This window comes from Durio zibethinus, chromosome 5, assembly GCF_047325235.1.
Source record: "Durio zibethinus cultivar Kanyao isolate XHJ-2024 chromosome 5, ASM4732523v1, whole genome shotgun sequence".
Classification (NCBI taxonomy): Eukaryota; Viridiplantae; Streptophyta; class Magnoliopsida; order Malvales; family Malvaceae; genus Durio; species Durio zibethinus.
Window position 1 is genome coordinate 25,774,975 of NC_143166.1, and position 11,453 is coordinate 25,786,427.

The 11,453-nt window shown below is 28.6% G+C and overlaps 1 protein-coding gene across 2 annotated transcripts; it reads left to right on the forward strand.

The window, feature by feature from the left end:
- The first annotated feature begins 256 nt into the window (after window positions 1-256).
- On the forward strand, window positions 257-4,818 carry LOC111282238 (transcription activator GLK2-like). 2 transcript variants are annotated; one of them, XM_022870248.2, is made up of 6 exons: window positions 257-1,221; window positions 1,544-1,684; window positions 2,336-2,680; window positions 2,864-2,920; window positions 3,470-3,589; window positions 4,381-4,818. In XM_022870248.2, exons 1-6 carry the CDS (start codon window positions 748-750, stop codon window positions 4,528-4,530), a joined length of 1,287 nt encoding a protein of 428 aa, XP_022725983.1. In that variant the 5' UTR covers window positions 257-747; the 3' UTR covers window positions 4,531-4,818. The 2 variants fall into 2 exon arrangements, with proteins under 2 accessions (XP_022725983.1, XP_022725982.1); XM_022870247.2 differs by having other exon boundaries at window positions 319-1,230.
- The last annotated feature ends 6,635 nt before the right edge of the window (window positions 4,819-11,453 follow it).

Sequence of the window (11,453 nt, forward strand, 5' to 3'; positions counted from 1 at the left end):
TTTTTACTCTAATTTGTGTAGTAGTATTAAATAAATTAATATTTGAGCAAATGAAAAAGTCAACAAATGGTTCACACACATGAATGACCAACCCATCCATCACTTTCTTTTTCAATTTGCTGTACAACAGATATACATTAGCTGATATATCTCAATCCAATTCCACTGTAATATCAATTTCTCCCCCTTTTCTCTCTCTCTCGGAACAACCTTTTTATCATACAAAATAAATAAACTCACGAGTACGCGATTCACTATTTTTGCAAAACCTTTCACAAATTTTTTTATAAAGGGCCATCCACAAATTTAAAGAAATACAGCACAAAAAAAAATTAGAAATTGTGTAGCAAGAAGTCCATGTACAAAACAAAAACATTAAAACAAACAAATCCCAGAAATCTCAACCCGAGTTTTGGCGTAAATCCAATCTTTTCTACACTCCACTTTCAGACCTTCAGTGTAAACAAGCAGCAATTAGAAACCCCCACGAAATCATTATACGAATTGAGTGTCCCCTTCTCTCCATCTTCCGTTCAAGTGACCGGCAAAAAGGAATTTCACTCAGAAAAGAAAAATCCCATTTCTACCAACACTTTGACATATACGTAGCCTTGGCCTGTATCAATTTTCATGCAATAGTATATATCCGCATAGAGGATATATATATATCTTTTTAATTTTTGTATTTAATTTTTTTTCCTTGCAGTTTTGTTTAATTTTTTAGGGGAAAAAACAGAAATTGAATTGATGCTAGCTGTGGCACCTCTGAGGAACACTACTAAAGATGAGCAGAAAGGAGAGATGCAGTGTTTCACTATTAGCTCGGAAGAGTTCCCTGACTTCGCTGATGAGAATTTACTTGAGAGTATTGATTTTGATGATCTTTTTGATAGCATCGATGAAGGTGATCTGTTACCGGATTTGGAGATGGACACCGAAATCTTCGCAGCACTACCCTCCGGTGGAGGTGATGAGGAATCAGAGATGAACACATCAGTAGGCAAAACTGATGAGGATAGTACTCAAAGGAAAGAGGAAGAAGAAGAAAAGGTTTCGGGTTCAGGTTCAGGGTTAGGTTCGAGTTCAACCAAAGGCGAGGAGATTGTTAACAAAGGAGAGGAACCTACAGCAGTTAATAAAACACCTTCCAAAGAAGCTGATAAGGGAAGAAAATCATCAGCACAAGCAAAGAATAACAATCAAGGGAAGCGAAAAGTGAAGGTAATTACCGTAAGTACTAGAACTGGATACTAGATTAATTAGGTTTTCGTTGTTGCTAAGGCTTTTTTAACATCAATGGCAGCCGTCTCTCTCTCTCAATTATGGGCCATTCATAGACTTCAAGGAAGCACTAAAATATCACGAGAATAATGGGAGTATGTGATTATCTCCACAAGAGAGAGAGGGAGAGGCCCTTTAAAAAGCTAAAAAGTTTGTTTACCTTTTTCATTTGTTTACCTGAGATCTAGATAGGATAAGTGTTTGAGTTCTTGTTGTTGTTTTTTTTTTCTTTCATTCTTTTTAATCTCTTGAACGTGTGAAGGTGGATTGGACGCCAGAGCTGCACAGGAGGTTCGTGCAAGCAGTAGAGCTACTCGGGGTGGATAAGGCGGTGCCTTCAAGAATTTTAGAGCTTATGGGAATTGATTGTCTTACTCGCCATAACATTGCCAGCCATCTTCAAGTACTTAACCATTAATCCACTTTTAATATTCCTTCTTTCCCATACTTCTTCATCCCTTTAGTAGTATCTATACATACTTAATTACATTTGCAGACTGTAGAAGCTGCCATATTAATTTATTTCGCTCGTTTTTATTTTTTAATAAATATCGTTGTTCCAAAGGATTTTTCTTGATGAGATAGAACAATAGTCTAAAGTAATTTCATCAAGAACAATAGTCTAAAGTAATTTCATCAAGAAAAAAAAAAACTATTATAGTTTTTTTCTTTCCTTTCGACGTAGTTCGAATTATTGTTAAGTGTTTATTTTTCTCAGAATCTGTTTTCATATATGCATTTCGTTGATTAAAAATATAAGAAAAAAATATAGTATTATGCAATACTAATTGGATGGATTAATTATCCAATTTAAAACTTTTAGAAGACGAAGCATGTTTATAGACTTACGTTGTAAAAGAACAAAATTTTCGCTATATAAGCAGATATTATAAGAAATTAAGATCCATTATTATCTAAATGTAGACTAAAATCTCAGTTTTTCATAACTTAAACATGAACTTCCAAATTGAATCATATATTTTCATGGTAAATAATTTTTAGATATAGGGAGGGAGAGTGGGTTGAAGATGAATAATTATGTTTTGTTCTGCAGAAATATAGATCTCATTGGAAGCATTTGCTAGCTCGTGAAGCGGAGGCGGCAACCTGGACCCACAGGAGGCAAATGTACGGTTCTTCCACCTCAGCAGGTGGAGGCATGAGAGATATGAATCCTTGGCTTGCACCCACTATGGGTTTTCCTCCTATGTCACCCATGCATCACCACTTTAGACCTATGCATGTATGGGGTCATCCCACCATGGATCAATCCCTCATGCACATATGGCCTAAGCATTTAGCCCACACACCATCCCCGCCGCCGCCACCACAGTCTACGTGGAGACTTCCACTTCCTCCTCTACCAGCAGACCCTTCGTATTGGCAGCACCACCAACGTGTAAGCTCTTGCCACCATTTCCCCCTTGCACCTAATTAAAATAAAATTATTATTACTACTACTATAAAATATACATTACCAATTTGCAAAGAGTATGTTATTTAAAAGTTTTATGAGGTTCTTTCTTTATATCTATCCTGCTAAAAGTGGGAGTTTTTTTTTTTCTCTTCTCTTATTGAATAGGTACCAAATGGACTAACCCCAGGAACACCTTGCTTTCCACAGCCACTGGCACCAACGGTAAACAATCACTCCTTTCTGTTTTGGAGGCTTCTTACCTGTTTGTATCTTGACTGTGAGATTCATATAAAAGAGACTTGATAGATAGCATAATGTATTGGCATCTGAAATTATAGTACGATGAAGCTTTTTAGGCTTAGGCTTAGTATTACTGTTACGGTTGGAAAAAGGTCAATTTGGAAAAAGTGTATTTAAAAGGTATTATAAAAATTATTTTAAAAAATTATGGTTTAAGATTTTTTATTGTAAAAATTTGCTGTAAATATTTAAAATGTTTAAACAAAACACGATGTTGGAAAAAAAAAAGTTATTTTTGTCAAAAATAAATAATAGAACAGGTATTTGGTAATTTTATTTTCAAATCATAAATTTTAAACAGCAATTACATCTCCCGATTAACTTTTACAGTTTGGTTCATTTTTAGCAGTCAAACAAATACTTTTAACTCAAACTATAGTATATTTAACATTGTTTTTACATAAAACTGCTTTTTGAAACTCAAAACGCAATACTAAACGGGCCTCAGTGAACTTACTGTTTTCCATGCAGAGATTTGCTGCAACACTGGTCCCAGGCATTTCTCCCCACCATGCCATGTACAAAGCAGACCCTGGCATTGGAGTCCCGGCCGGACAATCAGTTCCCCACCCTCTCATTGACATCCATCCGGTTAGTAACTTTCTCTTTGCTTTCAACAACATCTTTAATGGTAGCATTACATTCATTAAGCACATATTATGTACTAGTACTAATTACAAAACATCTTACTCTATGAGATAGCAATTATTTTTTTAATGATCATTTTTGTAATTATTAATTAGTTCAACAAACATAAAGCAAAACATGCTTTTTCTTAATTCATATTATATATAAGTTCAAATATTTTATTTAAGTTTTGAGAAAATATACCATAACCTGGCAATAATTTTTTCTTATAAAAAAGGGGTTAAAAATATATAAATGGACTTGATAATTATGAGTGACGGTAATATGATAAATTTGTTATATGAAAATAAATATGTATGTCATATTATTTATTGAGTTAATGTCATAAATAGATCTTAAATTATAATGAAATGTTTAATATAGTACCTAAATTTTAAAAATATCTAACGTGTTACCTAAATTACGAATATACTAATTAATGTAGTACTTAGAGAATTATTTGTCCGTTACATATTATCATTTGAAGCTAGTTACGTTATAGATGAATATCATATTAATTAATATATTTATAATTAAAGTATCATACAAGAGATTTTTAAAATTTAAATACCACATTGAATATTTTAGTGTAATTTAAGAATTATTCATGACATTAATCCTTGTTTCTTTATGGTTAAATTTTTTTATATGATATATAGATTTATCTTAATTTGAGCTTCTTTATATAATGTTTGCCAAAATTCTTAATCGTGTGATGATGTTTTATAATAATTAATTAATGTGTCGTGAAACAGTCAAAAGAGAGCATAGATGCAGCTATAGAAGACGTTTTATCAAAACCATGGCTGCCACTTCCTCTTGGACTGAAGCCGCCATCTACCGATGGCGTTTTGGGAGAGCTGCAACGTCAAGGAGTGCCCAAGATACCACCCTCTTGTGCTTGATGCCTTGATCGATACCCTTTAGATCGATATATACAACAGCTAGAGTGGCCTTGTCAACTGATGATTTTCGAGACTACTGCGGAGAACCCTTAATTCGATGACATTACCCAACGTTAGGACGTTCATGTGGAGATCTAATCTTTTTCCCTTTCTTTTATTTTCTTGTTTTTTCCACTAAATTTGTAGAATCATTTGCTTGTTCTTGTTCCCTTGCGAGGACAACTTTATTTATTAAGCATGCTGATCCATGTCTTTTAATAAAGCCAAATTTTGGAATGGTTTTGTGAATGAGATTCTAATAATTATCTTATCATCAGTCATCATCAAGGGAAATAGAGAAACCTAACATTCCGATGCTTAGAACTTAACCGTTGTATGGTTCTTCATAAACCGTAGAAATTAAGCCTAATATTTTCTAGCCATTAATTGTTGCGTGGTTTTCCTTCTAGTAAATGTTTTTCCATTCAAGTGGAAAGAAACACTTCCTAAGAAAATAGTTCAAATTTAATATCTTTAACTAAAAAAAATAGAATCAAGATTTAATTTAATTAATTTATATAACCACTTTTAGCAGATTTAAAATTTAAATATCAACACATTCATCACCTAAAATCATTGCAGGTTTTTCATGGACAATAAAAATTAAGCATATTGATATATAGCCATTAAAGATTGGGTGGTTTTCCACTTTTTCATTTCCTTCTAGTAACTGTTTTTGGATTCAAGTGGAAAGAAACACTTCTTAAGAAATAGTTCAAATTTAATATCTTTGATCACCAAAAAAATTTAAGTGAGATTGTTTAAGCAAATTCGCAAGGGATTTTATTAATAATAATTAAATAAAAAATTAAATTTCAAATTGATTGGATTGAAAGCTTTTGTTAAATAGCTAATAAAATATACAAATAATTTGAATTTGTTATACTTCGATTACCCAATCAGCACCTTAACTCTCAAGTAAGTCAAGTCAGCACCCATTAACCGATTGCAGCACATCTCAATTGGTCCAACAATACTTAACTAAAATTAAATATGCTAATTGCTCACGTTAGCACGTGCCGATTACTAGTACTAATCCCCTTTTTAAAAGGTAAGGTCAGGTAAAAATGATAATGATTCAGATCAACATTAATTTGGTTTATTTTTTTAAAATAATATATAATATTATAATTTTTTTAAAATTTTATTAGTATCTAGATGGAATTTTCTCGAAAGAGATCCAACTTTAACTTAATTTTATTAGTTTAATTTGGTTCATCATTTTTTATATTTAATTTTTTGTTTTTATATATTATTTTTATATGATTTTTAATATATTTAAATATAAAATAAATTTTTTTATTTTATAAAAATTATAAAAATATATAATTTAATTCGATTTTTTTAACTTTTTATTTTTTTATTTAAAATTTGATTCGAACCTAATATGTATATTAATATATAAAATTAATTTGAATCAAATAAAAAAAATCAAATGAATAAAAATAAACACTATAATTTTTAATTAATTTTTAATTTTCTTGATTTTTTCGCTCCTTCAAAGTCGGAATACAAATACCTTGTTCTAAATCTTCACTCACCCTATCTACTCTTACCTACTTCCCCACATTCTCCTAACCTTTCCTATCGTCTTTCGCTTACTGTACTGTACTGACTCGAGTGTCCGAATCAGTCCCAGAGTCTTACCTCTTATTCCCCTTAATAGGTCCCTCTCTTGCAAGTCACTCCAGCTTCCAAATCAACTACCAGACTAGCTTCTAACCAAGCATCCAATCCCCGTACCCAAAATATCATCAACATTGTTTTATATTTTATTTAAATAAACATTTTTATTAAAATTTTTTTTATAAAATTATTGCCATTCAATCAACTTTGTGTGAAGATACTATTTTTAATTTTTTTTTAAATTTATTGATTTTCTATTGAACTATATAAATTTATTGATATTAAATTTCAAATTTAATTTTTATTCAATTGACTTAATTAAGAACATCGTGAAACCTAAAATAATCTTACCTTATACATGATATTATTAGGAGCATTCTAAACTTCTAAACAATATATGTAACACCAACTTATGACTATCTTGACTATAATCTAGTGGGTTGAAAAAGAGAAATTTGCTGCACAAGCACATGCAAGGTCAGTTGATAAAGAGAGATCTACTACATAAGCACATGGATCTATCTATATTAGTCATGGCTGGTGGTCTTTTTTGAAAGGATACTTGATTAGTCTACATGCCATCAACTCTCTTGGAAGTGAAGCTCTACCTAAAACCTCAAGAGAAAATTAAATACTATGACTAAATAGACCACATCAACAAGCTTGGCTTGAGTTTTATTTATATGTCTATCTATATCTCTCTCTATATAAAAGTTTTGATAAGGAACCCACTTACATTAATATAACTCTTATATTTTTTTGGATTTTTGGATTCAAATTACTAAATTTAAAAATACTATTTTAAATTCAAATGAATCATGGGTTAATTTTGATCCAAGAATTTAAAAAAAATATAAAAGTTATGCTAATGTAAATGAATCAGTACTCATAAGTTTTTTGGGGTTTTTTTTCTGTTGAACTGTAATTTTGTTAGTTGGCTATAGATTTTCAAGGGACTTCTTTTTATTTAGCAAAAAAACTTTTTTATTTTTTATGTTAGAAAAATATTCGAAATTAAGGGATATATTGATCATTTGAACAAATTCTCAAGGTGCCTCTCAAGAAACTAGTTCTAAGGCATTAATCTTTTCAAGATTAGAGTTTAAATTAAGCTTATAACTTGTTGTACAAAAGGGCAGATTTTTCCTGGATTTTGGTATTGAGTATATTAATTAAGATACTTATAAATGTATTATATATTAAATTAAATTCTTTTTCTTTTGCTTTAGAGGTATAATAAATGCATTTTCGGATAGAGAATACATCTATTTTCTTTGCCTCTCTATTTATTTATCTATCATATATTTATACACATCTGCATAGATACATATCTAGGTAAATATACACACACCCGTATGATTTGATGCATTAATTATGAAACAACATAAAATTAATTTACAAATTTGATGCATTTGGTGATTATTTTTACTTATGTACCATGATTTTTTTATATGATTAATTAAGTATTTTTTTATTTTACGCAACCAAATTAACAAGACTAAATATTAGTGGACAAGACAATTATTTAATCATTATAATTATTTATTTTAATTAGCAATTTTCATTTAAATAAATTATTCAATATATTTGATGAAAATTCTTTGATTAAGATTCAAATATAACAATCCTTTACTTTTTTGAGGAAGCAATTTTATTGATTATTTTTTTGGGTATATAAAAAATAATAACAGACAAAAAATTATAAATATTGAAATTTAAATTCTAAATATATTAAATTTTATATTTTAAGAATAATTATATGAATTTTTTAAATTAAATTTCTAATCCAAATTTAACTAATTATTGGTTGTTACAAATGATCATATAACTATATCTTACATTTAAAATGGAGATTAAAGGAAAAAACTCATCCCAACTCAAAATGGAGATGTTAGTTTAATCTATCAAAAAATAATAATCTAAAAAATAATAAAAAGCATTGTAACGTATTGCAGTTGTGTCAAACTACAGACAGAAGATTCGAGAAAAGAAAACTAGAGACAAAAGTCGTGACTAATCTCTGGCAGGCATTTATTGGACCACCTATAACTATTGTCCATTAGGGCGTCTTATTGGGTACTGATGGGCCAACCTTTATGATCGCTGTCGTTGTTTCTGGCACGAATATCTTTTCCTTTTCTATTCACTAATTTTTGATGGGGGGCAACGGAAAGGCAAAGCTGAAACTGAAAGAGTGAAAATCAAGTGAGAATTAGTTATAGCCACATGATTACGCGAGAAAAGTTAAGGGGCCCACTGATGCGTGGAAGTACCGAAAAATCCAACGTGTGAGGCCATCGAAGTTGACGTGGCAGACCGTTCGATATTGACTCTGTCATCTGACCTACAATTATTTATTTATCCTTTGACAGCAACGGGAGAAAATCTACATTGAAGAATAATCCCCTAAAGAAAATTACGGAAATGATCTACCCATTATTTAAATAGGTAAGGGAAGTTTTCAGGTGAATAATGCATTTTCATATAAACCTATGATTAATATTTATTTAAATATTTTCTTTTTTAATTAATTTTTATTTATTTATAAATTTAATTTAAAATTATTAAATATCAATCATGAATCTAATTGAAAATACAATATTCATCATGGGATAAAATAATAAAATCTTTTACTATTTTTTAAGTAACAACGAGGATTTTCTCTCAAAAAAAATTACAATTGTACAAAAGTATATTCTATAAATTTAATTGGTCCCAAATAATTAAGCCCCGGCTAATATAGTAATCAACAATTTTCAATTTAGTATTTTCAATTTTGTTGTCTCTTCTCATTTCTTCTATAAATTTGTAATATTTTCAACAAAAAAGTTGTAATAAACGAATAGCTCAACGTGATTATTCATTACTTAATATATTATTGCTTGATAAATTATTAAATATATTGATAATAGATTTTTTTTAACTTCACAAAATGACACATACCTTTTAGTGTATATATTTAAAAAAATTAATTTAAAAAATGAGACGAGTCACTTTTTAATCACACTTGTAGAGTTAAAAAAATTTCATTAACAATATATCAAATAATTTTTTTTTATGTTTTACTAAGAAGGATAAACTTACACTAATATAAAATTTTTTAATTTTAAATTTTTTTAACTATTAATTTCAATGAATTCAAAGGATGGGAGACAACAGAAAAAAATAATTTAATCTCATCTTTTGAATTTATTAAAATAAATGACTAAAAAAAATTATAAAATTAAAAAATTTTACACTCGTGTAAGTGAATCATCCTCTTATTTTATATATTAACAATTAAATTTAAATTTTTTTTCAATGAATTAGATGTATGATATATGCTAATTTAATAATTTTCATAAATATAACATAATAGAACATGTATCAACTTTCCAATATTATTTATTGAATTTAAAAACTTTATAGTAAATATATAGGGTAATTTTCATTTTTTTATTTATGAACTAGAAAAATAGGAACCAATCATCTCTGTCAATCTTACCATCTGTTCCAGAACTTTATAGCTAAAACGTCTAAATCGTTTCCTTTAACGAAGAAAATTGTTGGAATGTAACCATTTTTTATTTTTTTTTGCTTTGTCCCTAATTAACGAGTAACTTGTATTAAAAATTTTCTAAATATGGTTTTCTAAAATCTTTTAGAGGATCAATAATACCATTAATAAATTGGAAAACAATATGTTCAAGGTAATTAACAAATGTATGACCAATCGAAAAGCACATTAATCGTACGAGGTGAAGTTTATTAATTATTCAATAAAATTATTTATTGAAGCTAAGAGACGTCATTTGCAAGAGTTATTCTTCAATTTCTTCAAGCATTCAACAAGTTTCAAGTGTTCTAGAGCTTTCATTCTACATCCCTTTATATAACTCTTGTATCCAATCTTTTATTTATATTCATTTGTCTCTTATTATGTTAAATTAGTAACTACTCAACCTTTGTGGAGTCTCGTAATTTACAAAAACTCTCATTATACTGAATTAATAAATGCTTAATCTTTCAATGATTTGGTGAGTATAGAGTAAAGCCTTAACATAAATGTGTTTATAAAAGTTATACTGTTAGGCAAAAAAACCCCCAATCAATTAAATATCAAAGTTAGCAAAAGCAAAATTGAACAATTAATCAACAAACAAGAAATAACAATTTAACGTAGTTCAGTCCAATCAACTTATGTCTATAGACTAGAAAAAAAGATTTAATAGTTATAAAGAATTACAAACATACATCAAATCAAACACTCATAATCAATACTCATAAACCCTCTTAATTTCATCTAATTCTAAGGAGTATTCTCTACCCTAACAAATACATGCCCCCCATATCTTTGTGGACTATTCCAATCTCTTCTAGTCCACCTAAACAAAACAATCATTATACGTTTGTGAATCCTCTTAGTCTTTTTTTAGTCTACTCACAAACATTCAAATATACACACTTATAAAGATGTTAATCTCCAATAGTCCTATGAGATGTTTATCCCATAAAATCCTATAACTTTCTTACATTTTCTTTTTATATCTAACTTTTTAGAGACTTCACCTATTTATAAGTATACAAACTTGCATATTAAGAATCATTTTCCTCTTAGAATTCTTTTTTTACATGTTTTTTATCCATCAAGTATTAGCAGAAAATAAGCTTTATCGATTTAATTTTTCGTCGATAAAAGCTTAAAATCCATCAGTAATACTTTTAGTGATGGTTTTATCGATGAAAAAGTTTAGTTGGTACTAGTTATGTTGGTAATGCTATTTCGTCAATAATACTTAAAATCTATCGGTAAAATCTATCAGTAATTACCGATGGATTTATTGGTGACAGTTTTACCTATGAAATTTTTCATCGGTAATTAGCTATATAATTTTTCATCGATAAAACTGTTGGTAAATCCATTGGTAATAGGTTTTTTTTCATCGATAATTTCATTGGTAATAAAAAAAATCTGTTAGTAAATCCATTGATAATAATTAAAATTTTTGTTGATAATAGTAAAATTCCATCAATAATAACCATGAAATGGTCACAAAAGTAAATTTTTTATCGGTAACAATAAAAATTCCATTGATAATAGTAAAATTTCATCGGTAAAAGTATAAATTCATCAATAATTAAATAAAAATATTTATAATTATTCAAAAAAACCTATAATTATTTTCAAACCATGTAAATTACAATTTAAACATGCGTAATTATTTAAATATACTATTATTATTAATTAAAATATCAAATTCTGGTGACATTTGCCAAAT